Source organism: the organism of the source record quoted next, unplaced genomic scaffold (genome assembly GCF_019419815.1).
Source record: "Pyrus x bretschneideri cultivar Hongxiangsu unplaced genomic scaffold, Pyrus_bretschneideri_v1 Contig34, whole genome shotgun sequence".
Taxonomy (NCBI): domain Eukaryota; kingdom Viridiplantae; phylum Streptophyta; class Magnoliopsida; order Rosales; family Rosaceae; genus Pyrus; species Pyrus x bretschneideri.
Genome location: NW_025999657.1, coordinates 602,859 through 630,709, shown reverse-complemented (window position 1 = coordinate 630,709; position 27,851 = coordinate 602,859). Strand labels below are relative to the sequence as shown.

At 35.4% G+C, this 27,851-nt stretch overlaps 4 protein-coding genes across 4 annotated transcripts; 2 read left to right on the top strand and 2 right to left on the bottom strand.

Annotated features, from left to right (window-relative positions):
• Positions 1 to 1,366: 1,366 nt before the first annotated feature.
• On the top strand, positions 1,367 to 3,525 carry LOC103960457 (transcription factor bHLH71). The gene is made up of 3 exons (XM_009372939.3): positions 1,367 to 2,077; positions 2,435 to 2,875; positions 3,239 to 3,525. The coding sequence occupies exons 1-3, from the start codon at positions 1,655 to 1,657 to the stop codon at positions 3,338 to 3,340; spliced, it is 966 nt and encodes a 321-aa protein (XP_009371214.2). The 5' UTR covers positions 1,367 to 1,654; the 3' UTR covers positions 3,341 to 3,525.
• Positions 3,526 to 4,759: 1,234 nt separating this feature from the next.
• LOC103960458 (RING-H2 finger protein ATL52-like) lies at positions 4,760 to 6,869 on the bottom strand. Its single transcript, XM_048591511.1, has 2 exons — positions 6,845 to 6,869; positions 4,760 to 6,202 (listed from the first exon to the last, which is right to left on the bottom strand). Exons 1-2 carry the CDS (start codon positions 6,867 to 6,869, stop codon positions 5,013 to 5,015), a joined length of 1,215 nt encoding a protein of 404 aa, XP_048447468.1. The 3' UTR covers positions 4,760 to 5,012.
• Positions 6,870 to 9,212: 2,343 nt separating this feature from the next.
• LOC103960459 (29 kDa ribonucleoprotein A, chloroplastic) lies at positions 9,213 to 12,107 on the bottom strand. The gene is made up of 4 exons (XM_009372941.2): positions 11,628 to 12,107; positions 11,322 to 11,420; positions 10,349 to 10,639; positions 9,213 to 9,642 (listed from the first exon to the last, which is right to left on the bottom strand). The coding sequence occupies exons 1-4, from the start codon at positions 11,997 to 11,999 to the stop codon at positions 9,508 to 9,510; spliced, it is 897 nt and encodes a 298-aa protein (XP_009371216.2). The 5' UTR covers positions 12,000 to 12,107; the 3' UTR covers positions 9,213 to 9,507.
• A 9,257-nt stretch (positions 12,108 to 21,364) lies between these two features.
• On the top strand, positions 21,365 to 23,471 carry LOC103960460 (protein TORNADO 2). The gene is made up of 3 exons (XM_048591491.1): positions 21,365 to 21,472; positions 21,649 to 22,175; positions 23,004 to 23,471. Exons 1-3 carry the CDS (start codon positions 21,454 to 21,456, stop codon positions 23,313 to 23,315), a joined length of 858 nt encoding a protein of 285 aa, XP_048447448.1. The 5' UTR covers positions 21,365 to 21,453; the 3' UTR covers positions 23,316 to 23,471.
• The last annotated feature ends 4,380 nt before the right edge of the window (positions 23,472 to 27,851 follow it).

Genomic DNA, 27,851 nt, shown 5'->3' with positions numbered 1-27,851 from the left:
AACCGTGGCATTGTCGTGATTGATGAACCTCGATCTTCCATCGATTGTTCATTTGAAACATTATTTGATGATATTTGTAGGGTGGTTATGGCTGGGGCTATGTTGTTTAAGCCCTTAAATTGAAATTTTCTTGTTTAGAATTTTTCTCACACGTTGGACCCCCGGCCCTTCGTAACAAAAAATAAAATAATAGTAAGAATGGAAGTGGTTATTCAGAGTATTTCTCGCCTATCCCTAGGTGATACGATTTTGTTACTCTTTAATTACATGACTTTATTACGAGATGAAATAGATAAACGAATAATTATATAAACAGAGGTAGCTCCATTTATATATGTACTTTGTCAAGAAATTTTATGTGTACTTGGAACACTCATCAAGATTTTATTTATTTATTTATTTTGATATTTCTCACTCCTATTGGATATATTAACAATTTGAGTTGATTTGTAATATCATGTGACGGTATTCTAAGTACATTGAAAACCTCTTGTGCTGTCAACTCAAGGGTGATAACGAGGTTGATTTTAGGATTAATCAATGACGTTTTGCCTTTGGTGAGTGATGCTTCATTTTTATTATGAGTGTTCACATATCTTGAATAATATGTCAATTTCACCAACAGGGTTGACAATTGACATTGCAATGACCACCTGGTGTAGTTGCTGCTGGTGTTTGACATGTGAGTGCCAAAGTGATCACCAGTATACATTTTTGTTTTATTACGCACTAAATATGTACACAAAGTAATAAATTAAACAAAATGAATATCTACCAATATATCGAGGGACCTAATGACAAATGGTCCCAGATGGCAAGACATTGCAATACCAAGCACATGCATGTTTAGTTTACATATGAAGAGTTTATTAATTAATATACAGAATACCAGTTTCGAAATTTCATGCTCCAAGAGAATTTACTCATCGTTTGATCTTAAATCAACCAAGTGTCATTCAATTTTTGTTGTACCTTTTTCTCTACCATCGGATTAAGATACCGAACAATGGATAACCACAGTTTTCTTAGACCAAGAGGTCTAAAAGAACGGGACTCTATATATATATATATATATATGTATGTATATATATGTATATGTATATAAGAAAAGAGAATCTAGCTAGGTTAAGAGTACGTACGCGAGTCAGTCCCTTGCTGCAAAAACACATCACAGATTTGAATGTGATGAGTAGCTTTTGCACAGCTTGTTATGTTGTTTGTATGCATATTTCTATATAGATTTGGGTCCCCCACTACTCTTCCCTTCTCTCTCTCATCTCTTGCAGAAACTGGCATGGCCCAGCTTTTTTTTTAACACCGTCTCTCAAATTGGACAGAAAACCAAACCAAGGATGAGAGAGAGAGAGAGAGAAAGAGAGGGGGAGAGAGAGAGGAGAGTCCCTCTCTCTTTTCTTCACTTTCCGAAGCTGAAAAGCACTTCACCTTTTCTGCCTCTCTCACGTGCACCATCTCTCTCTCTGTCTCTGATATGTGCATGTTAATCTGAAGAGAGGATGAGTTGAGTTTCGTATATAAAATGATTGTGGTATTTGAATAGAAAAAAGAGCTAAAGAATCAAAGTCCGGAGGTAATGCTAAACAAGTGAGGAGAGGAGAAGAGAAGAGAGAAACACACACAAATACATAAGATAATAATGCCATTATTAGAAGATCCTCCTTTCAACTTCATCGTCTATGATACCATCTCTGCAACCCCCTACACCAGCCAAGCTCAAGACTACTCTTCAGAAACCGCCAATAATTTCATACCTCCTAAAAAATTCTACTACTGCAATAACGCTGCCGCCAAAAGTAGTAATACTAGTATGATGTTGGAAGCAGCAGGTGGTGGTGGCGGTAAGAAGACGAAGCAGATGAGCAGCCATCAGCAGCCGCAAGGGCAAGGGGAAGGGCAAGGGAGGAAGAAGAGAAGGAGAAAGGCAAGGGTTTGCAAGAACAAGGAAGAAGCTGAGACGCAGAGAATGACTCACATTGCTGTCGAAAGAAACCGCAGAAAACAAATGAACGACCATCTTGCCATTCTCCGCTCTCTCATGCCCGACTCTTACGCCCAAAGGGTAAGCCAAGCCTAGCCTACTACTACTTCACTACTGCATGTTCATCCATCAATTTCTTCTCTTCCATTAACTTAAACTCTATCTAGGAAGTGTAGTCGAGATGCATAATTTTAATTTATATATTAATTTCCCAATTAGCTTTACAGGGGAAACACAATTTTTTTTCTTTGTTAAAGAACTTCTAATCTATCTTAATATTATATATATGTATGCATGCATGTATATATCTGTTTACCTGTCCACCTTTTCAGCATCACATATGCATAATAGTACTTTTAACGTCACTTTTTTACTTCATTTTTGTATGTTTTGTTTTCTTCTCATTGTTTTTGGTTGTGCAACTGCATCTGCATACAGGGTGACCAGGCCTCTATAGTAGGTGGTGCCATAGAATTCGTGAAGGAACTTGAGCATCTCCTACAGTCCCTTGAAGCTCAAAAGCTCCAACTTTTCCAACATCAACAACAACATAATCCAGAAGATATTGTCACCACCCCCTCCAAAATCGTGCCATCATCCCCTTTTACACAATTACTGGAATACCCTCAGAAGCACTCGTGGTCTCACAGTCATTGCCCTAACAATAAGTACACTTCAAAAACCAAGGGGGCTACCGCTGACATTGAGGTCACGTTAATTGAGACCCATGCAAACCTTAAAATTCTCTCACGCAGAAATATTGCAGCAAGATCACAGCTTCCCAAGTTGGTCGCTGGAATTCATTCACTTCACCTCACAATCCTTCATCTCACTGTTTCAACCATGGATCCATTTGTTCTCTACTGTATTAGTCTCAAGGTACGTATACTACTTATTTACGAAATAATTAACATTAACTTGAACCAAAGTTTAGTTAGTTATTCACATTCTGTAATTGTACTATCTAGAGTCTGAACACATAAAATTGTCACGCTTGCTGTGACACTTTCTAATAGAAAAGGCCTCAAGACTACATAATTTGCAAACATTTGTTGTGGGGGGGGCAGTTTTGTCATTTGCTTGGAATGGTCTCGTCACCAATAATTGGCTTTACATTTTTGTGTATATGGGTGGTGTTTACCATATTTGCAAATATTTGTTTGCTTATAATTGTAAGAATTCAATGAGTTAAATAAATTGGTCTAAAATATGAACATTCTATATATATGTGTGTGTGTGCAGATTGAAGAAGGGTGCTTACTAAGTTCGGCAGATGACATAGCAGCATCACTTCACCACATGCTTAGAGTAATAGAGGAAGCAGCTGCCAGGTTATTGTGTTAATTATCTGACTAGAATCACCACAACTGCTGTGAATTAAGCTTCTCAATTTCTTTATTGTTGGTTTGTAGTTGTAAGCTAGTAGCTACTGAGTTAATACTCGGTTTTCCTTTTCGGTTGTTTAGTGCACGGTTTCCACATGTAACCAGAAAAAAAAAACCTCAATTACAAGAGCAACTTGCATGAAACGGAGATAATGCCATGGTGGCATACGTACTAATGATACAAGGGCACATGCAAAGAAGCTAAAACATGTCTTTATATCATTAGCACAGAAGGCCACTGTAAGGTTTATAAGAAAAAAAATGATACGACAGTTTAAGAACAACATATTATTTCACTTGAATACTAAGTTAAGCCTAGCTCCAAAATAAAAATAAAACTGAGAATTATAAAAATTGGCCTAGTAAACGTCATTAAAACTTCGAAGGAACCAAAACGGCATAGTAATCAAGTGAATGTTTAATTACCATCTCGCCGGCCGTTCTCTTAGAAATCATGATGTCTTGTCTGGATGAGGCCTTTATATTTTGCCTCTCGACTTGCATGGCATGTTCGGGTAGCTTTTGTGGGTCAATTTCCTTTCAGTTGCTACACCCGTTTGTTTTCCCATGTCTTTTAACAAATAGAAGGGAGTCCTGCCTGAGAGTATGCCATAGATGTGCCTGGAGTAGGGGTGCGCATCGAGTAGTTCAGCTTATGTTGGACTTCAAATTATTGGTTGATCGTATAGGCTTGAATTGGTATTGTTAATCTAAACTACCTATTAACAAAATCTTTTTTGTCAATTAGAAGAGGGTGAAAAGATCAAATTAAACATGTTAACAAAACTAAGAACAATAACCAAAATAAAAGTTATGGTCAATATAGTAAATTAAACACAAAATAGTTTTAATGTTTTTCAAAGCTTCACAGCTAGGTAACCATATGAGTTGCCACCATTTTCTCCTTCATGTTTTTCTCTCAAATAAAATAAACTTTTAGTGATGAAATAGTTATCAAGGAACAACCGCTAAAGATATGAACCCTCTTTAGGGACGAAAAATCGTTTGAAGGTCGTTACTAAAAAGCTTTAGCGACCATTTTATATTTTCTTTCTTTGTAAATTTTAATTTCAAAATTTTAATAAGCACATGCATACCATGTGTACAATTACTATTATCCATTATCAATCATGTAAATATCTCTCACGTCAAGGGAAATACATTCCTTTAAACTCGATACCTATCCAGATCACATGGATCCAAAAGGTGGTTTCACAAGCTTGACTGGCAGGTTGAGTGTGAAAGGCTACAAAGGTCCGTAAGACCTGAGAAAATTCCTTGATAATGTATATACTTTAATTTACTTAGGAACATTAAACTCCAAGCCCGTCACTTAGAGCCCGTGAAACTTAATTAAATTTACTAGAAAACAGTAGAATTTACTCCAAAAGCAACAATATACTAATCGGAGAAATATTTGCACACCAGGAGTGTATATCAATCGGTCTAAAAAATCATCACACTTCGTGTAGTGGTTTTATACCCTAAAAATGATGTTCTATACACTCATCATATGCAACAATTTATGGATTTAAAAGCTCACGGAGTCTAACAATGGATTGTAAACAGATAATTATAATACCTATTTCAGAGCAAAATCAAAATTTTGCACTTTAATCCAAATACCTAGTTTAACAGAATCTTCCGCTTGAAAATGATCTCTTCATTGCAACTGGACTTATAACACAATGCAGGAGTACTCCTTTTGTATGGCTAGATTTTCCAGCTCCTCCAGTTGACTGTTTCGAAGAACCGGCAACGTCATCTGAGCCTCCCACATGATCAATATCATTGTCCTCCCCATCGTCTTCATCATTCATGCGAAGAATATCTGCAACTAAAACACGGTACCCACTTGAACCATCCATGGAAACCGACCTTCTAACTGCTTGATGATATACCTCATGATCTCCTGCAATCTCAATGATGGTACTATCTCGCCCCTCTGCATTTCCCAAATCACTAAAAGCAAGTCCCGATGATGTCTTCGGAATAGCATGATCTCCATGTATTGCTTCCACGTTTTGAGAAGAACCCCTCTCTGAATCTTGTGCCGTTACCGCATTTTCATATGCTCCTTGGCTTTCAGCAAATGATGATGTATCGCGATCGGTTAATGGAGGACTTTCAGACACTGCATTAGGTGGCAACTGAGAAGCATTTGCAGAAACTACTGTAGCGCGACACAAAGGGCAATTGGAGTGAGATTTAAGCCATGTATCAATGCAAGGGAGATGGAAAGCATGATTGCACTTAGGCAACAGCCTCAGGCTCTCATCTTCTTCAAACTCACTCAAACAAACCGAACAATCTGTTCCTTCGACCAATCCATCTCCTTTCTTGTACTTACAAACTGTTAATGACTTAATCAAAGCCTCATCTAAGCCAGCCGTTGTGATATGCCACGGCATATGGATCGACTGGGTGTGATCGTCATCGAACTCCTCATTCTGGCCATGATTTTCTCTTCTTGCTCTCCTCCGGTCCTCGTTACCGCAGTACTTGGAAATTACGGTGTAGTAGCTCACAAGAAGAAAAGCACTGACCAAAATGCCGATAATTGCAATAACAAGAGGAGAGAAAATGGGAGACGACGAATCTTCTTGAGGAAACTCAAAGGCAGGTGGGGGTGGTACTGCCATGTAACACCACTGTGGGCAATGCAAACTACAAAAACCTTGGGAACAATCTTTGGTGTTCATATATGGTATCCAAGTCTTACGGCTGCCTTGAGACCCCTTCACTAATCTAAATTCTAAAACCCGCCCAAGTTTCTGTTCACACTGTGAATCATTTGTTTCATTCGTCAATACAATTTTCCCTAGAGATCAACACAAAGATTAAAAGACAATGATGTTAACAGAAAGAAAAATAATTGAGGTTAAAACAGTTGCTTGACAATTAATATAGCGGAGGTGCTAAGTTTTAAGACTGCAAAGTCGAGGAAAGGGCTGTCGAAATGACCAAAATTTTACCTGAAGATTGCTTCCTGTTTTGATTGGATTTGTTGGGGATTTTTTTTTGCTAGCAATGAGCACACTCGAAGACAGACACCGAGTTTGTAGAGATTCTGCAGAGTTGTCAAGGCAGGAACAGCAAGTACACAATAGGAGAGTTTCTGCTAGTTAAGTTTATTTGAAGGGAGACAAGATTGGTTGGGACTTGTGGGAGAAAAAAGCAGCTTACATGGAAAGCAAAAGCAGATCAAAATTCATAGACTAGAAGATGAGAGTTGTGTTGTTTTCTGCTTTTTCTTTTCATTTCTTTTTCTTCGTTCATTCTCTTTTTTTTTTTTTTTTTTTTTTTTTTTTTTTTTTTTTTTTTTTTTTCAATTTGTTTGGGAGATAATATAGTTGTGGACCAACGTGCTGGTGTTGGTTGGGAGTTTCATTAAATTAAAGTAGTAATGCATTTGCAAGTGAGCATATCGCATTCCATTAAATTGGTGAAAGAGGCATTGTACCAAAAACTAAAACTAGAGCCGCCATGGTGGGTGTACCAAATTTTCAAGTGCATTCTTGCAAGAAATCTACACTACTAATTTTCACTATTAAAGTCTACATTAACAAAGCTTAAATTTGGAGAAAAAACTTTCCTATCGCGGTTGCATATCACCATTTTGCTACTCTCTCTGTCCTTCTGTGAATCGCGTAAGGATAGAGTGTTGCGAGAAGAGAGAGAGAGAGAGTGACACAATGGGGGTATGCAGGGAAGGTTTTCTTCGTGGTTTGTGACAAACATGGATTAGTCTCTACTTTAGACCAAAGAGAACATATGAGTCAATGATGACACAGCCTTTCTAGGTTGGATAAATAAAGAAAAGAAAAAGGAAGAACATAATGTTAGAAACAATATCGCAAAGATGACCTTCTCATTTAAACATTCATGTTCCACCTTCTCGGTTCTTCTTTCTCATCTTTTTATGTTGCATGATGATCTGAATCATCTATGTTTCTAGGTCATCGATTAAAAATCAACTCTGCCAAAAATCAACCAAATCCGGTATCTTTTGGTTATTTAACGATTATCCAATAAAGACAATAACCTTATTTTTCAGTCAACACTAGAAAGTCTACGATTTTGATCATGATGCAAAATTGTAGAAGAAAAAAAGGAGTTGAGAAGGTAGAACAAAATGAGAAGCACGATTTTTGATTTGATTAATTTTTTACAGAGTTTATCTTTAAAGAGTGAACTAGAAAGTAACGATTCTCATCATGGTTGAACTTTACAAAATGAGAAGGAAAGCCGAGAATGTAGAATGAGAAATTTCGACTGAGAAGATTAGTCATCATCCCCCAATGGGATATGTAGTGCTGCTCCATTTTCTCTTCAAAATCCACAAACGTGAAAATGTGGGTCTCAAAAAAGGGGGCTTAAAGAGTGTTGTAGGGACCAACGTTTTTTCCCAACAAATTGTTGAACAAATCCCAGTCCCCTAAAAAAGAGAGAAGAAAGCATGACTTTAAAATTGGGTAAAACCCAGCATATTATTGGTCAAGCAAGTCAAAAAACTAAAGGAAATGTGATATTGCATTAAAAAATAAGCTGTCTTCTGTCGAGAGCCTTAAGACTTAAGGAAGACTTGTCTCTCTACCAAACTTCTTCCAACCTTCGCCAGACTTTTGCTTTCTCTAAACTGAACGGTTTCCATGTGAAGGTGGAGTAAAAACCTTAAAAAAAGAGGTTATACATTAAATTAAGGTATGATGGGACGATTACGAAGCTATTTTTCGTCACGAAGAACGACTTAATTCTCTCTCTGCTAAACAACTTCTTTAAACTTTGGACAGCCTCTTTTCCAAAGTCACGCCAACCCTAGATTCATCTTAGCCTATAAACAATTTGTACCCTCTTTTACATGGAATCTAAATTTAGTGAACGTAGACAGAGCATGCTTTAAGCACAAAGCGAACTATTGTTTCGCCTTTTACTAAATTTAGAGTACCTAGCAAAATGCAGCGGTACAACAAGCAACATAATGTCAGTCCACCCTAGCTTCCTTTCATGTGGTCCAGTTTCCCAACCCAACACATATCTGTTTAACTGCTATTAGGCGATTTCCGTCATTGTCAACCTCTTCAAACACCACACTTTGTGAGAGGAGGAAGGAGGGGGGATGTGAGAAAGAGAGTTTGGTTCCAATCAACTAATAGAAAGAAATGCTGCTATGAAAAAAAGTTACAAAAGAAAAAACACCGAATAAAATTTGACATGCTTTTGATCGAATTTTAACGATTCTAAAATGTAAAACAACAAACTAATTGATTGATTTGTGGAACTTTTCAAAATGAACAACATTAAAATGCAATTTAACAAGTAACTTAAAAGTTCAAAAGGCATCCCTTCAGTATATCAATTGTGACTTGAAAAGAAAACATCAACTATTATCCTAAGCTACGCTCCTGCCTTCATACAGCTATGATTAGAGTACGCTAGCCCATTTCAGTGTTCATCAACCCTGCAGCCTCCGACTACTTTTTTCATCAATTAAACCCTCAAGAGGGAAACACAACGAACAAAACACTTTCTATTTGTAAAATCTAAAGGTCTACCTCCTGTCCAAACAAAAATAACACAGCATACGGACACCCGTGTGTGCACACGCAAATATTCTAGTATCCAAAGGCATTGAGCATACCTATTTTTTAGATGATCCACAAAACGTAGTTACTAATCAAAACGCTGGCTTAGACTCTAAAGAAGCTGTCTCAAGAAAGGGTCAACTTTGTTATGCATACAATTAGCATCCAAAACAATAGTTTTGTCCAGAAAACATCTGAAAATATATGTTGGAAATTTATCCCTAAACCCTAAAACGTAATATTAAATTGTACTCTGTAAAGAGGCTTTCATTGAGTAATCACAAAGGTTAAATAATTACTCTCTTTATGTGGTACAATCTAGTAGCAAGTATGCCAACATTTTAGAAAGACAGAGAACACAACCATTGTTCCAAGAACTAACGCTAAGATGAAGGGAAATGACAATGAAAAATGTACAGACAACAGGAGGACACTTTCCATCTCTACATGGGGGGTTGAGGTCAAAATTTCTGCTTTCCCAAGATTCCAATTATAATCTGCAATAAAAACGGATTAATTTGGTCAAAGACTGTCTGTGGACTTACGATTCTTCAGGTTGACCCTCAAAACTATCTCCCTCTTCCTTTTGGCTTCCAGAGTCATCAACATTTTGGCTTCCAGAATCACCAACATTCTTCTCACTAAATTTTAGATTAATTGGTCGGCCCATCAATTCCTGCCAAAGATAAACTGTTAAGTGCCATTTTGAATGTAAAACATTAAATCTAAGAATTTCACTTAATATTTTTATAGTTAACTGTAAAGTTAATGACATATAAAATATTCCGGTTAGTAATTCCTTCTGTAACATATTTGATGTATACCGCCAAATTATTCACTGTATCTAGCCTATCCTTATATCTTGTATATAAATGACTCTTTCTGCCAATGTAGACTACCGCTGAAATCAGAATCTGTTTATTTAAAGCCTCGTATCCAAATGCACTGTAGTTCTTTCTTCTTGGTCTAAAATGTTTTCGAGTAACAGAATCCAAAGTAAAACAAGTGACAATATTGAATGACATATTAATATAGTGCTTTGTGGATAATTAATAAGATTCCAATTCCATATATCATGCCTTCAAGTATTTACCGAGCAGATACTACCAACCCCTTTTTATGAACCAAAAGTAAACTTCTGGCTTACATAAGTGGTACGATTTTCTCTACAATAACTGCAGACACCCAGAGTCCTATAGATGTATGTGTGCAACATAAAAGGAATCCATATTACGGTCTTCTTTTGAAAGTTAAGATACTAAACCAACTTATATCACCTAGGGAAGCAAAATGACACATCCATATGAACTGCTATTATAAAGCTTGAGCAGAGAAATAAAAAAGAATGACAATGACCGACAAAGTAGATATGCATTTCTTACCTTCCCTTGCAAAGAAGAAATTGCAGCCTCTGCTTCCTCCTTTGTAGTAAAAGAAAGAAATCCATAACCACCAGATTTCCCAGAAGGGCCACTAAAGACAACCCTGGCTGAAACTGGAACTTTGAAATTTTGAGAGACAAAATCTCTGAGATGGCTTGATCTTACTTTCCATCCCAAATTAGACACGTAAAGCTTATAGCGTGTCTCTCCAATTTGGGGATTGGAGGGCGGTGGAGAAGGTTTCTTAAATTGCTTTGCAAACTCAATTCTGATAGTCCTACCCAACACCTCCTGTATCAAATAATTCGGAAGTGAAAAATATGCTTACAGATATACGATACCTTGTTTTGATACAATTCTTGTGGACAAGGTATCCACTAAATACTAACAGCCAATGCAGAAAAGCTCTAGCTAACATACAACATAAACGATAAACTCTTTCTAAATAAGAACAGCCAATGCAGAAAGCCTAGTCCATGTCAGGCGTGCAACAAAATAGGTGCTAAATTATCCAACATAGTACCGCCTCTGTAAATAAAACAACCAGTAATTATATTCTTTCAATCTTAATGATCATTTCCATCTCTATAAAACAAAACATTTGCAATGAAAATATCATACAAGGATACTTTGGTACAGTTCGAACCATTACCAGACTCATTTATTTAGACCACTTCAGTGTATCAAAGAAAACTCGAAAAGAACAAGACTTTTAAGTTCTTAAGAAACAATTAATTTCATTGTGTTGGCCATTTGAACAGAAGGAGATAAACTTGTATCTATCGCACGCCACTCCAATGTCGTAAATTACCTTCACTTTCCTTATCAAACCCAAAAGCACAAGCTCTGTAACCCATAATACAATTGATATCGCCCGAGTACATGCTTAACATTCGAAATAATAAAACCCCATTTGAGATTGTGAGTAGAATACCAACAACGAAGGCAATCATAGAATACCTAAATAACTTACATGAGAGTGAAATTTATCAATGACGGCCTGAGCTTCTTCCCCGGAATCCATTGTCACAAACGCAAAGCCTCTGCTCTTCCCATTTTGTTGCTTTATAATCTGAAAAATCCAACATTTACTAATATTATTACCCAACATTTCAGTTTTTCAAATACAAAGTGACCGAAAGTAATTATGCCTATACACTCTGATGCAGTTCGATCCCACCCCCTAACAACCAACTATTTTTAAGCTATTAACTTTATCGCTCTGCTAAAAGAAAATTACAAATCTTAAGGAACAAAACAGGGAGAGAAATGTAAGCACCTCGACGTCTTTGACAGTCCCACATTCGCCAAAGAGGTTCTTGATATCCACGACAGTCAGAGACCATGGCAAATTCACTACGTACAGCTTTCTCTTCTGGTTTTGCTGCTGGCTTTCTTCTACTGCTGCTTTTTCTTCTTCTGCTGTAATCTCCTCCACCGCAGAGCACAGCAGCTCAAAACGGAGCTTTCTTGTGGGGATGCGTCGGGGACCGGAAAGAAGAAAATCGAGGGAATTGGGAGGCGTAGAATTGGGAATATGAAGCTTGAGGGGAGCCAATTGTCTGGGGGACGAGTTGAGTTTGGAGGAATAACAAGGAAAAGAAGACGAGTAGAGGAAGGAGACAGAGAGTGCAGCCTCAAATGCCGCCATTGTTTTGAATGTTGTGTCCAGAAGAGTAGGGAGGGAGTGGATAAGGGGCGGTCCGCGTAGAAACTCCAAGTCGCCACTATTTCATATTCGGATAATACTTGCCTTGCCAAATGACCTCATTCTCTTCAACAAAGTAATAATTGAAATTGTTTAATTTCTTAATTTTTATTTGAAGATTATTTATACAAAAAAAAAATTTTTAATTGAATATTATTTATTCATTTGAAATGTATAATACAAATCGAGGTGTAGGTACCAAGTAACATATTTATGATGAGCGTTCATTTATTTGTTGATATATATGGATGATTAAATGATCGCTAATTCAAAAGTTTTTTTAAGAGTGATCTTCAAATGAAAGTTAATAGATTGAATGATTTCGATCATTGAATTTATTCGATTAAGATACAAACAATGATATGTACTTCCCCACGTATAATTACTTTTTCTCATAGGTGGAAGCTCAAAGTCGACATTGTAATTACATTTAGGAAAAATAAAATAAAATTCCATGACTTCTTATGTTGTGAAACTAATTATAAAATTGGGTGAGACAGAGGGGATGACTAAGAGAGAAGAGTTTAAATGTATGAGAATTGTGTCTTCACCTCTTGATCTTGTACCATTATTTATAATAAGAATAATACTAGGGAAATCAAATTTTAAAACCAAATAATGTGTCATCAATAAAAAATAAGTACTTTAATCAATAATTGAGTAATAATCTAATCATCAACACCCACATTATTTGGTTCACAAAATTTGGTTTAAAACTTTGGTCTCTCTAGCATTACACTCACAATAATCATGATGAGTTTTCTTACCTTACAAGTACAAACCTATGAGGATTTGATCTCCAAATAATATTGGGATTCTACTTTAAGTTACATATTCACATTCCTAATTAATACTCTCTCTTGAGTGTGTACAACTTAAGAATTAGTCGCATTAGGTCTACATATGATTAGGAGGTGGCAGTTGTTGTCGTCAGTTCTCTCCAAGTACAATAACTGCTAACACGTGTCTCATGGTAGGGGCACATATCAAAAGAAAAATCTCACAAAAACCTTGTTATAGTAATCCAATAGTCTTAAGGAGAAAAGGTGAGTTAATATAGGATGTCAATGTATCACAACCTTAGGATGATCATTGATGCACACAAAGGTATGACCATCAAAACCTCGTCAGGTTAGTAAAAATGCAATGGGAAAAAGTGCTCCCGTAGGGAAATAATACATTAAGATCATGTGAGTATACTTTAAAATACTCTTTCTGAGTTCAACAAGACTCCCCATGAGAACTACTAGTGATACAAATCTGAATGTTTACACAATCCAATTTCATGAACAACCTTATGAAAAGAGATTTTGGTAGTGACTTCATGAATATGTCAGCAAGATTGTTTTGGGATCAGATCTGCTTAACTTCAACCTTGTGATGCCTTTGTTGCTAATGAGTGAAGAAATACTTTACAGCAATGTGCTTGGTATTTTCGCCTTCAATGCATCTTTTCTTTAATTGGTCGATACATGTAGCGTTGTCTTCATAAATCGTTGCTAAAACAACAATGATGGAAGAAAAACCACATGAGGTTCTTATGCGATCAATCACACCCCTCAACCAAAAGCATTTACATGATGCTTTATGTAGGGCAAGAATCTCAGCGTGATTTGAAGACATAGCAACAAACTCGTTTTTGGTTGATTTTCAAGATATTGTTATATCTCTAACAGTAAAGACATAACCTGTTTGAGAACGTGTCTTGTCGGGTTAGATAAATAACTAGTGCTAGCATAACCAATAAAATGAACATCACTAGGTCGCTCAGGGGTTGGATCCACTCAGTAATGTGTAGGGATAAAATAAGTTCATACCCATTGTACTCTTAAGGTAATGTAGGATGTCTTTCGCACATATCCAGTGTTTGCATGTAAGTGCATTGATGTATCATGCTAAAAGATTCACAGCAAAGAAGATGTATGGTGTATTGCATTGAACCAAGTATAATAAGGAACTTCAAGTTCCAAGACCTCTCACTAGTAGAAAAAGTTATTTGCACGTCAAAACTATAGGTGACCAGGCAGTTTCATTGCACAAGTGCTTTTTGTGCAACAAAATCTGCGATTTGTTGCACCAACTGATCTCATCAAAAAAAAAAAAATTGAAAAATTCTGGCGATGAAGAAGTTTGTTGCATAAGAGGACTTCACACGACGAACTGAATAATTTGTCGCACAATCTTTAGAAAAAATGCGAAAATAATGATTTGGTGCCAATTTATTACTCGACAAACTTTTTTTTGTGCAAGAAAACCTTTGTCCCCATTTTAGTCTAGCATGACGAACAACAGCCTTTGTTGCAAAGTGTTTGAACTGGTCGGTGAGATAATTATGGTGAAAAATAAATGCAAACCTTCGGTGACGAATGTTTCGTCGCCTAAGGTTTGCATTTATCTATTCCATATCCACTATCTTCTTCTCATTCATCTATTCCTCATCATTTTCCCCAAACCACTCATTTTCTTCTCCTTCAAACTCCAAAATTTTCTATCCTCCAAACTCCAAAACTTTCTCTCCCCCCATATCCCAGTTCTCGTTTCCTTTTTCCTATGCTTTCATTGTCGACGATCTTCGATTTCTTAGGTAAGTCTCTATACATCCAAATAAAGAACAAATTTGTTTTAGTAATTAATTTTGTTTTTAAATGGTCTGTCATAAGTTGTGCATTTTCGAATATACGGAAATTATGATGTTGTAGATACTCAATTCTGCTGCTGGTCCAATGGAACAAGCATCAGACAGTAAACCAATCATGACATACAAAGGAGAAGGATCTTGGATAGGAAATACTCAATTTTGTATGAATTTTATGGTTGTCTTTTGTTGGAAAAATTTATTGCATTATTATAATAAAAGTTGATGAATGTACCTAGAATAGAAGCATCATGCTGACCAAGTTGCACAAACACCACCACAACAGTAGCTGTTTTATTTAGCTGTTATGGACAAATAAAATATTTTCTTAGTATGTAACTGTAAAATTTGTGGATGCTTTAACCTCGCGAAAGCTATTTACAGTAGTAGTGTCTTCATCCTCATCTTTAGGACGGAATTAATCTCATTTTGCATCTAAAGTTCGAACAACCATAGGAGTACTCAAAGCCTTCATTATATCTTCATTAAAGTGGCACAACACCTTTTGGATGTAGTTTGAGTGGTCGATAGTATACCATCCAAACAATGCTATATCTTCAGGCCATGATAAGTTAATTGTAATTGGTTCATTGTAATTTGGTTTATTGAATCTGTGATCCTAATGTCTTATTGTTGTGATTTTATAATATATCTTAAAGCCAGGATTTTCCACCGGCACGATTGTTATTTACAATGAGTGATTTCACGTGTACGAGAAGAAACACCCGTTATATGCTTTTTTCAGTAAACACTTCTAACTTTATTAAAAAAAATTAATATGCTTCCAGTTGAAAACACTTTTAGTAAGTAAAAGTGCTTTTAAAAATATATTTCTAATATTATTTAAAAATTTATCATTACTAAGGCACTTTTATTTGAGTAAACGGCTATGTACCCCCTTGAATTAGCACTCTTTTGCCAATTTACCCTGAACTAGCAAGAATTAGCCAGTTTGCCCCCTATTGTCAGTTTTCAACAAAAAAATCTATTGGGTATTGAAAGTAATTCCTTACATTGCAAACGTACATCTTTAGTTGCATGTCAAACAACAAACTTTTTTCTGCTGTTGTTAAAAGTTTTATAGCTATTACAAAGTGTTTATGAATTATGTATGGCGGCTTTACCTTTAGAATAAGAAACAATGAGTGTAAAATGCGTACTGAATTCGTTAGAATCATACAAAGAGTCTATAATGCCATAGACAGAATGTTTAATAGATAGTTTTATGGTAAAACAAAGAATGTGATCCCTCATATCTAAAGGAATTTGAAAAATTAATCCCTAGTTCTATACCTGGGCCAACTCCAAAGACTTCAAATTTTAAAACCCTAACTTATTTTAGTTGGGGTCTTGTGCAAAAGATGACTTAAATAAAACGTGTTCATTGTTACGTAATGTCTTGTTCTAATAATACAATGTATTTTTTAAAGCCCTACTCATATCATTATTTTATTGGAATGCATGGAAAGCCACGATGACAGTGAACCCATAGAAGTTGTTTTCCTTGTGCAATGCAAAATTTTTAGGGCAAAGCCCGATTCATGTGGATGCAGCTGCCAAAAGCATTATTGTACAGAGATAATTGCTTCCTTCTAAATCTTTCCATGATTATGCATAAGTTGCTTGCAACTGGTCTTTTTTTCTCAAATTCCTTCATCCTGTTCAAGGTATTCTTTTTCAAAAATGTGATACTCAAAGTATGTGATAAAACCTAATGGGTAGTGCTATCCACACATCAATTGTTACTTTTTACATACATTTATCTTAATTTTAGTAGTTGTATTGAAGAATATCAATAATAAAATTTTACAAGAGTATGTGAGAAATAAAAATAGGTGTATGAATAACAATATTGTCCAACCTAAAGATCAAAACGCGCCTTAAAATTGTTGGAGAACAATTTAGAAACAATAAAATAACAGAAATACAGAACCGAAATACTTATACTTTATTATTCAAAAATATTGTTGACCAATGTGGGACAAGAGGGTCTCAAACTCCAACAATACCCCACATTTGAGATGACTCTTTGGTCCTAGACACACTAAGATACGAGAGTAAACAATAGATGTGACATACATCAGGAGAGGTGTCTTTTGGACTTGAACCTACCTTAGTATATACTTATCGGATTTACTAGATGATGCAGTGAATATAAAATTTTGAACTGTTCATCTCCGTAGTAAACCAAGACAATAAGCAAAACATATGCCACATTTACACATCACAAATTCATACGTTTGTGTTCTTTTTGGTCATGAACAAATCCTGGATTCATGAGAGCTTTAGAGAATGTAGCCATGTAATTCTCATAAATGCAACCCTACATTTACTCTCATATAGGTGATATTGATTAAGAATAGGTTGCTACTATTCCACTTGATTTGATATTGATTAAGAATAGGCTGCTACTATTCCACTTGATTTACAAGTATCAATATCATTAAACTAATGTATCCTACATTATCAGCAGTCACCACACTTCTTCCATCACAGGAATGGGTATGTAAGTGTGTTTCTTCTTGAATCTAACTAAACCAGTTTGCCTATTGAACCTAGACCATGGGATCTCCAATCAATTAGGTTAGGTTTCCGTTTGGCAGTTTCATTTTACTCTATTGGCTTTAAACCCATTCCCCTCGATGTGCTCTTAACTTGCTCTCTAGACAAACCTTTAGTAAGCGGATCCACAATATTATCTTTTGATTTAACATAGTCAATAGAAATTACACCACTAGAGAGCCATTGCTTTATTGTATTATGCCTTCGTCTAATTTGTCTAGACTTCCCACTGTATACACTATTTTTAACTCGAAATTGTGCAGCTAAACTATCACAGTGTATACATATTGCCGTTACAGGTTTAGGCCGTATGGGAACATCCTCCAAAAAATCTCTTAGCCACTCAGCTTCTCCTCCAGCCATATTGAGAGCTATAAATTCCGATTCCATAGTTGATCGAGCTATGCATGTTTGTTTAGAAGATTTCCAAGATATTGCTGATCCTCCCAAAGTAAATACATATCCACTTGTGGATTTTGTATCATTACTATCCGATATCCAATTCGCATCAGTAAATCCTTCAAGCACATGAGGATACCTTGTATAATGCAATCCATAATTCATTGTATGCTTTAAGTATCTCAATACTCGAATTAAAGCTTCCCAATGATCATGCCCAGGATTGCATGTATATCTACTCAGTCTACTCACTGAGTATGCTATGTCAGGCCTTGTGCAGTTCATAATGTACATAAGACTTCCAATAACTTGTGAGTATTCACATTGAGATATAGCATCACCTCTATTTTTCTTAAGTTTGCTATTGGCATCAAAAGGAGTAATTGCATCTTTACTTTCCAAATGACCATATTTTCTAAGTGTAGCTTCTATATAATGGGATTGAGTAAGAATATATCCTTCTTGGTTTCTTTTTATTTTTACACCAAGAATCACATCAGCTAATCCAAGATCTTTCATATCAAAACTTGATTTCAATATCTTCTTGGTCCAATTTATTATCTCTTTGTTAGTTCCCATTATAAGCATATCATCTACATATAAACACAACATAACGCAAGCATTATTTTGAGTTTTTGTGTAGACACACTTATCGCACTCGTTTATCTTAAAACCATGTGTTATCATAATATGGTCAAATTTTTCATGCCATTGCTTTGGAGCTTGTTTAAGCCTATATAGTGATTTCACAAGTTTACAAACTTTGTGTTCTTGACCTTTAACCACAAACCCCTCGAGTTGTTCCATATATATTTCCTCATCTAAGTCTCCATTTAAGAATGCAGTCTTTACATTCATTTGATGTATTTCCATGTTATGGAGTGCAGCTATAACAATCAACAGTCTTATTGACGTAATTCTCGTTACAGGCGAGTATGTATCAAAGAAACCCAAACCATGTTTTTGACGATATCCTTTAGCTACCAAACGAGCCTTATATTTGTCAATCGTACCACCAGGTTTTAATTTCTTCTTAAAGATCCATTTGTACCTAATTGGCTTATTATCATGGGGCAAATCGACTAATTCCCATGTATGATTTTGCATAATGGAATCTATCTCACTGTTAACTGTATCCTTCCAAAATGGAGCTTCAGGAATGGACATGGCCTCCTTGAATGATTGAGGTTCTGTCTCGGTTAATAAGGTCACAAAATCAGGCCCAAAGTCCTTTCGAATTTTTGTCCTTTTACTCCTTCTAGGTTCAAGTTCTTCTTCTTCCTGAACTCTAGATGAGGATGAACCATCATCATGTTCTCTAGGTTCGTCATTAACCTCAGATACATCATCATGTAATCTCTTTTTCAATAAATTAGACTTGCCTATTTTGTATGGAAATATATCCTCAAAAAATATTGCGTTTATAGATTCTATAATAGTATTGACATGTATATCACTGACTTCGGAATGAAAAACTAAGAATCTATAAGCTAAACTATTAGATGCAAAATCAATAAAAACACAATCTATAGTTTTAGGCCCTAATTTTGTTCTCTTTGGCAATGGTACTTGTACTTTTGCCAGGCAACCCCACACTTTAAGCAATTTAAACGTTGGGGGTTCTTCCTTTCCATAATTCATATGGTGACTCCTTTCTCGTTTTAGGTGGAATTCGATTCAAAATTTTATTTGCAGTAAGTAAAGCTTCACCCCACAAATTGTGTGGAAGCCCAAAGCTATTCAACATAGAATTGATCATGTTTTAAAAGTCCTATTTTTTCGTTTGGCAACACCGTTTTGTTGCGGTGTATAAGGGGCTGTTGTTTGATGAATTATGCCATGTGTGGCATAAAATTCAGCAAAGGCATGAGACTCATATTCTCCTCCCCTATCGGACCTTAAGACTTTAATCTTCTTATTAAGTTGATTCTTAACTTCTGCCTTATATATCTTAAACATATCCAAGGTCTCATCTTTACTATGAAGTAAATAAACATAACAATACTTACTGAAATCATCTATAAATGTTACATAATAGTTCTTTCCACCACGAGTTGGATATGATCTAAAATCACACAAGTCACTATGAATTAAATCTAATAAATCATTGGACTTTTCATGCACTGATTTAAAGCTTTGACTCGCAAATTTCAATTCTGTACAAGTCTCACATTTAACATTATCTAGATAATCAATTTTGGGCAGCAAACCTAAATTATGCATTCTAAAAAGTGAACGAAAATTTACATGTCCTAACCTAGAGTGCCATAAATTAGACGAATCAACAATATAAGCAGAAGCATTATTTATTTCATTCATAGCATTAACAAGTACATTTAGTTTGAATAATCCATCATCAAGGTAACTCTTCCCTACAAACATTCCCCCTTTAGTGAGTACAAACTTATTGGACTCAAAAACTAGTTTGAATCCTTTATTACTAAGGATAGGACCAGAAACAAGATTCTTCCTTATATCGGGGACATGTAGCACATCAAGGAGGGTTAATTCCTTTCTAGAAGTGAATTTCAGAACACATTTCCCTATTCCAGCCACAACAGATGCAGATGCATTTCCCATAAACAGCTGCTCGTTTCCCTCGATTTTCTGGTACGAAGAGAACATATTTCTGTCACCACACACATGGCGAGTTGCACCGGTATCTATCCACCAATTATCGTGATCAGATACAAGGTTGATTTCAGAAATCATTGCAGCCAAGGCATCCACATTGTTTTCAATCAGGTTAGCGCGGTTATTGTTGCCTTGATTTCCAGGACCTTGATCCCTTCGATGGCGACATTCTTGAGCCTTATGGCCTTGCTTTCCACAAACCCAGCAACTTCCCTTGATTTTCTTGAAGTCTTTGCCTTTCGCACCAGGGATAAAGTGTTTTTCCTTCTTCTTAGTTTTTTGGAACTTCGGCCTTTGCTTTGATGAACTTCCTTCAACAACATTCGCCTTGGCTTCCATACTCAAAACCAGGCTCTTCTCATTCTTTCTGTTATCTTCCTCTATTCTCAGCCTTACAATGAGATCCTCAAGGGTCATCTCTTCACGTTTGTGCTTGAGATAATTCTTGAACTCTTTCCAAGAATGTGGCAATTTTTCTATAAAGGACGCCACTTGGAAAGACTCATTGATCACCATCCCTTCAACATGAATGTCATGGATGATTTTCTGGAGATCTTCAGTTTGAGAGACAACGGACTTGGAATCCACCATTTTGTAGTCCAAAAATTTGCCCAAGACAAATTTCTTCGAACCAACATCCTCAATTTTATATTTTTTTTCAAGTGATTCCCAAAGTTCCTTGGCTGTTTTGCATACTACATAGACATCATACAATGAATCATCTAATGCATTGAGAATATAGTTTCTGCAGAGGAAATCATTATGATTCCAGGCATCTATAGCCATTAAAGTTTCTGCAGAAAAAATATTTTCTCCATCTGCAGTAGGTACAGTCTCGCGCAGAACATTAGCCAAATTCAAGGTTGTCAAATAAAACAGCATTTTCTGCTACCATCTTTTGAAGTCTCCGCCCTTAAATTTCTCAGGTTTCTCAGAATGAGGTTTAGTTCCCGATTGTTCCATACTGTTCGAAGATTGTTGGAGAACAATTTAGAAACAATAAAATAACAGAAATACAGAACCGAAATACTTATACTTTATTATTCAAAAATATTGTTAACCAATGTGGGACAAGAGGGTCTCAAACTCCAACAAAAATAAATCATTCCCACTTGCTTTACTATCTTTACATGGATCCAAGGGAAGGAACAAAAAGTGTTGGTTTTGATGCCAAAAGGGTTTAAAGGTTAAATCTGAACTCGAGGTTCTGCGCTTGATTTTCCTCTCCCATACTCCCTTGTATAATAAAAGAATCTGGCCCTTCTGGCTTTTGCTACTTCTACCTTAATTTCTTTTCCCTACCCTTTGATATATGGCCTGAGATATATCTTTCCTGCCTTACTAAATTTTGTTTTTAAACAGGAGAGGAACATATCGATCTAGAGACCGAAATGGCACCTAGCAACAATGTCATCGGAGCCATCAACTTCGTTGCGATGCTCCTCTCAATCCCAATCATTGGTACAGGAATTTGGCTCGCAACAGAGCCAGACAATTCTTGTGTAAAACTTTTACAATGGCCTGTCATAATTTTAGGCATCTTGTTCCTGGTTGTGGCCATCGCCGGCTTTGTGGGAGCGTTTTGGAGGATCCCATGGCTCCTTATCTGTTACCTCATTGCCATGCTGGTTCTTATAATCTTGCTTGCTGCTTTGGTGGTTTTCATCTACATGGTCACTATTAGAGGCTCCGGCCACCTCGAACCGAGCCGGTCTTACCTAGAATATCATCTTGATGATTACTCCGGTTGGCTTCGCCGTAGAGTTCGAAGCCCTTTTAAGTGGGAACGCATAAGAACTTGTCTTAGTTCTACAAATATGTGCGCTGAGTTGAATCAGAGTTACAGCATGGCTCAGGATTTTTTTAACGCTCACATTACCCCCTTACAGGTAAACAATTTTGTATCATTTTCTTCCAACATCAATTAATTTAAATTTTTATTCTTTTTCAAGTTTTATTCAATCAATTAATTTAAAGCAACTTGAATATAATTTCTAATGAAACAATTACGTGTTTGGAGTGCTTAAGGAATTGGGCTTTTTATTTATAAAAAAAGAGATTTTAGAAAAATAGTTTTAATCTCGTAGGTGTGTATGTATAAGATCCGGTTAAATGAGAGATAATATAAGATCTTGAACATACTTTCTTTGTTAGCTATTTTCTGTAATTTATTGTACAATTTCTTGAGGCAAGCTAGAAAACTAATTGCGCTAATTTTCTTTTTCTTTCGAGTCCTATTCACGGTTGATAGGGCCAATATTGAATTTCTGTAAATCTATCAGTTGAAAATTCTTTTTCTTTTCCAAATCCCACTATAATTTCCAGGTCTTCAAATTAATTAATTAACGATAATTATTTTCATTTCTGTTTGATCCAAAAACTCAACTGTTAAGTACTTCAGTTTAATATGTTTTGGAGATGGCTTTTTATTACAATGGCGAAAAATAATAGTATTTATATACTCCAGTGCAAATTCGATTTCCACCGATCATTCTCCTCCTAATACTCAACAACTTAACCCACTAATGCTATCATTTAAAAAAAAATATATTAATATGTTTTAAACTGTAAATTTATCAAGATTCTTAGAGATGTTCTAACCTTATACATCTTTATGCTTTATTCCTTGTGTTAGTGCAAGTTCTAATACATCTTTATGCTTTATTCCTTGTGGCGATGATTCTTCTTTTGTCTAATTTAATTTGTTATGTCTACAGTCAGGATGCTGTAAGCCACCCACACAATGTGGTTACACGTTCGTGAATCCAACGTACTGGATAAGTCCCATCAACAACGCAGCCGACATGGATTGCCTGAATTGGAACAACGACCAGACCCAACTTTGCTTCAACTGCGATTCCTGCAAAGCTGGATTACTTGCTAATCTCAAGAAAGAATGGAGAAGAGCCAACATTATATTGATCATCACTCTCATTGCTCTCGTTGCCGTTTATTTGATAGGCTGCTGTGCCTTTCGGAATGCCAAAACCGAAGACCTTTTCCGCAAATACAAGCAAGGCTATACCTAATTATCATATAATCTATATTAATTAGGATGAATAATTCAGTCCTTTTCTTTCTCTAGCTTGTTTAATTAATTTTATTTATCTCGTGACATGAACATTACTAGGTGGTGTTGTCTTATCATATTGGTTAATTTTAAGGTTACTTTTGGTTATGCTTCATGGAATTCGATTTTGATCAAATTTTGTTTATTCTAATTCAAAACTCGCAACTTTTTGTTTGAAATTCAAAATTCTTTTAACTTTGATTTGTGGATTTTTTTCTTGTTCCAAAACAAAAAGGTCACCCCTAAAACACATGTGAGATCTACCTCCCAATAAGACTATGTCACATGTGCCAATGAATTGGATTATAAATCTCTACTATCCATTAACATTCATCAATAAGAAAATATTAAGTTTAAAAGAAGAAATTAAGAATTGAATTTTTTTTCAAGTTGTTGTGCTTGAGTTGCAAAGATAAAATAAAAAAGACATTGATTAGCTTGGTGTACTCAAATCTCAAATCAAGCCAACGTAACAGAATTAAAGTAATGTGGAGCGAATTTTAAATTTTATAATGTATAATGCAATAAATTTTGAATTTCAGATAGTAAATTGACGATTTTTTAGTTACATAATAAAATGAATTTCTTTTTAATAAAATCAAGTTTTAAAGATGGAACTAAAAATAAGCCGAATTTTATTTTTTATGAGATGCCCAACTTCGATTTTTGTGTAAAGTTGACAAAGGTGTACGTGCATGATTTGCGGAGGGAACCGAAAGCTGGTTCTTACTTTTGAAATTGGGATGCTTTTTATGTAAAAATCAACTATGCATGTAATAATTTGTGCAACTGTAGGCCATAGCTGCTAAAAAGACATTTACGTATGAAAAGAGAGTACATCATTGTGCTATGTTGTGCACCACATCTTCAGCAGAGCCTTAATTAGTGGGCTCTACGTATGAGAAAGCCAGTACATAATGTTGTAAAATAATGTGGGGGGTTCTTATCACAAATTTCCATCATGTTTTGTAAATTCATTTGTCGTCCCTTGTCTATTGCGCTACAGATCAAAATTGTTTTTCATATCTAACTCCGTTAGAGATAATGTGATATAAACTAACATACAAATTAAAATTTTTTTTTTGATAGTTGTAATATGTGAAAGTAGGAATCATTCTAGGTCGGATATTATGAGAGACTGCTAATCTACTCAAATTAGACTCAACTACACTTAACTAAACTCTTATGACTCAAACTACTCAAAACTACACAAAATAAACAAATTGACTCAAAACAATGTGTATGGACGAATTCTAACTTATGTTGACTCAAAACACTAGAAAGAAACCAGTTTGAACATATTCTAACTAAAAGACACGAAATATAAATGGGAAGTGGGTTTTGACGAATTTAAAGTAAAAACAAACAGATTTAAAGACTCTAAACAACTTTAGACGAAATTGGATGTTTTAATGGGGTGAATGGCTAGCTAGAGTGTTCATCTCCACACATGACACATATGCATACAAATCGATTTCCAATTATTATTCTAATAAACCATGAATGATAATGTCCCAAATCAATTGTGAACTACACAAATTAACTCTTAGATTTTCTTAATTTCATTAAATTGGACTCAACGACGCAACCAAATTATTCTTATCAAGTTCCCTACATGAACTGCATAATAGAGATACATATCAAAGATCATTAAGTTCTGTGAAAATCATAAGCATGGACATGGCATTCGTAACTATGAACTGCATGATACTCCAGCTAGGAATTTACTTAACGCGATCGTGACTAGCAACCTCTACTACTTGTAAATATACGTTCATAACTATTAGGTGAAATTCCCTTATATTTTAGCATCAAATTCATGCATGCAAACTAAGTATGCATCCTTAATCAACATACAAGAATAAATTATCAATCAAACAGATAAGTAAATTGCATTCATGATTTATGAAACAATAACTGGATGTAATCAATTCATATCACACATATGTTCATGGTTTTGAATTCACCTCTAGCTAAAACGAAATTAGTTCCACATGTTCATCATAATTGAAAACCAAATTAAAACAAATATTGGACTAAAACTAAGGATATAATACACCTAGAAACGCTCCAGCAATCCCAAAGGCTTTGGATGGCAGGCACGGCTCCAAACTCTCCTTCCTCACAAAGCTGCGACACAAAGTGTTTAATTTCTCTTAATTTCTCTCTAAGGTCCCCCCTCTCTATTTTGTGCGGCATAAATGTGTATATATTGGGTAGGGTTCACATCACCAATCCTTGGAGGACAAGGATAGGGCATGGCACAATTCTAAGAGAAGAAGGATTAGGTTATTTGCATGATTTCAGGATTTCTAAAATCAGATATGTATTGTATAACATGATAAGGACTCCTAAATTCAGAGGGAAAAGATTTAAAATAGGATAAGGACTCCTATTGCTGCTGGAGATGAGTTTAGATAATGTTGGATTAAATAGGATAATGTTTGGATAATATGGGATAATATAAGATAAGGTTGGATAAGATCTCCTTGCTTTCAGCTGATTCCTTATCTTCCGAGTCTTGAATTAATTTCTTCAGATGTTAAGCACATTCCTAGCCTCTTTTGATCTTTAAAAACGTCCATCCACCTTGCTTCATGCATGTGCTATCCATTCCAAGCCTAAAACTGCACTAAAATGCTCCAAATTGCCTTTTCTTGCCAACTTTGCCATTTGGACCTACAAACACACGAAAATGGCTTAAAACACTTTAATAAGTAGAAACTAACTGAGTAAACGTAAGAAAGTAGACTAACAAAGTCGCACAAGAGACAACATTAATGAGTAGAGCAACAGATAATGGACGGCATTGATGAATTTGAAACATTGAGTACCAAATTGATGAATATATAAAACATAAACGATTAGTTGTCATAAAAATCCTAATAATGTTGTATAAACATTGAGAATATAGAGCACACATCAAGTTGTTTTATTTAGTCCTCGCAATTTGTTGAATGCACAGTACTTACCGAAATCACTCCACATGTTTTTCTTAAATATATAATTATTTTAGTACACCCACCTAACTTATCTAAACTACTCACACTCACACGTACTTTTTATAACTTTTGTAGCGTCCAATTGAATTTGCATAAGTTCCAACAATATTTTCCCAAAACTTCTTCTATTTCTCGTTAAGAATCTAAATAATTGGTGTTGCATCCATTGTTCTAAAAATCTCCGTTTACCGTTGCCTAGACACTACGTGTTTAGTCACCATCTTAATTAGTCTTTAGGCGTTTGAAAATTAAGAAAATGCACCTAAACCCGCTTAGGTGCCTGCCTGCCTAATCCGTCTAAGTTCGTCTAGGTCGCGATTCTCACTTAGACAAAAAATCGATAATTTTCATTTGCATTTTATTTTTTCAATAAAATGTAAGACACTTGTTGAATACTTGGGTGAACACTCATTATATACTTGTTCCCCATGTTTTCAACATGTTCTAATACTTTATAATCTATATGTCATATTATTTTGCAATTCATGTATACAATTATGTGTTTTTTTTTAAATATAAATAGACACTTATTTATACAATATATAATAAATTACTTAAATCTGCTTAGTCCCCTAAGGCACCACCTAGCCGCTTAAGCACTAAGTCCCAACCAACCGTCTCACTAGCGTCTAACATCTTTTTGAACCTTGATTTCAGCATATCAATATTAAATTGTTTTAAAACATCAGTAGTTAGAACCAAAATAATGCAAGTTTTCCACGAGTATTTGTCGAAACTATATAAACTTTCAGTGGCCTCCTACAAAAGCTGTGCATAATTTCAGTAGGCTTTAACTTAAGAGTGTGTAACACTTACTCATTCCATATCAAGGCATCTTTATCATTTAATATTGAAATTTTAAGTGGGATGTGTTAAAAAATTTTGGATAAATTACATTTTATCCTCGATTGCAACTTTTTACATCTTTAAAACATTTCAATTTCATATATTTACTTATCATTTTATTTCAATTTCATACATCCGTTAGAAAATACGTTAAGTGATGACATGAAAAATATGAGATCTGTTGAAGTTGTCAAAGATTCTAGTTGATAGGTTTCCTTGTTTCTAGGGTTTATTCCCTGGACGTGCTAATAACCCTCCTATACTTGAGGGACAAGTTTGTTATCTGTTTTTGAATTAGTCGATTACCAGATTCTAGGGTTGTTGTTATCGTGGGTTGTTATTTCACTTTCTTGTTGATGTAAGGCTATTTAATAGCTGGTCGAGGTCTTTCAGTAATAGAAGAATGCTTTTGAGTTATCCAGTGCAAAATACTTTGTGTTCATATTCATAAAACTTCACGTAAACCCAGTTCAGTTTCAACATCTGGTATCAGAGCCCCATCACAGGGGCCTGACCAAAACCAGCAAACATAGTTTCTTGCGTGAAAGAACAAGAATATGACGTCCGAGAACAATTTTGTGCAACTTGCCATCCCCAGGCTCGATGGGCACTACGATCACTGGAGCATGCTTATGGAAAACTTTATG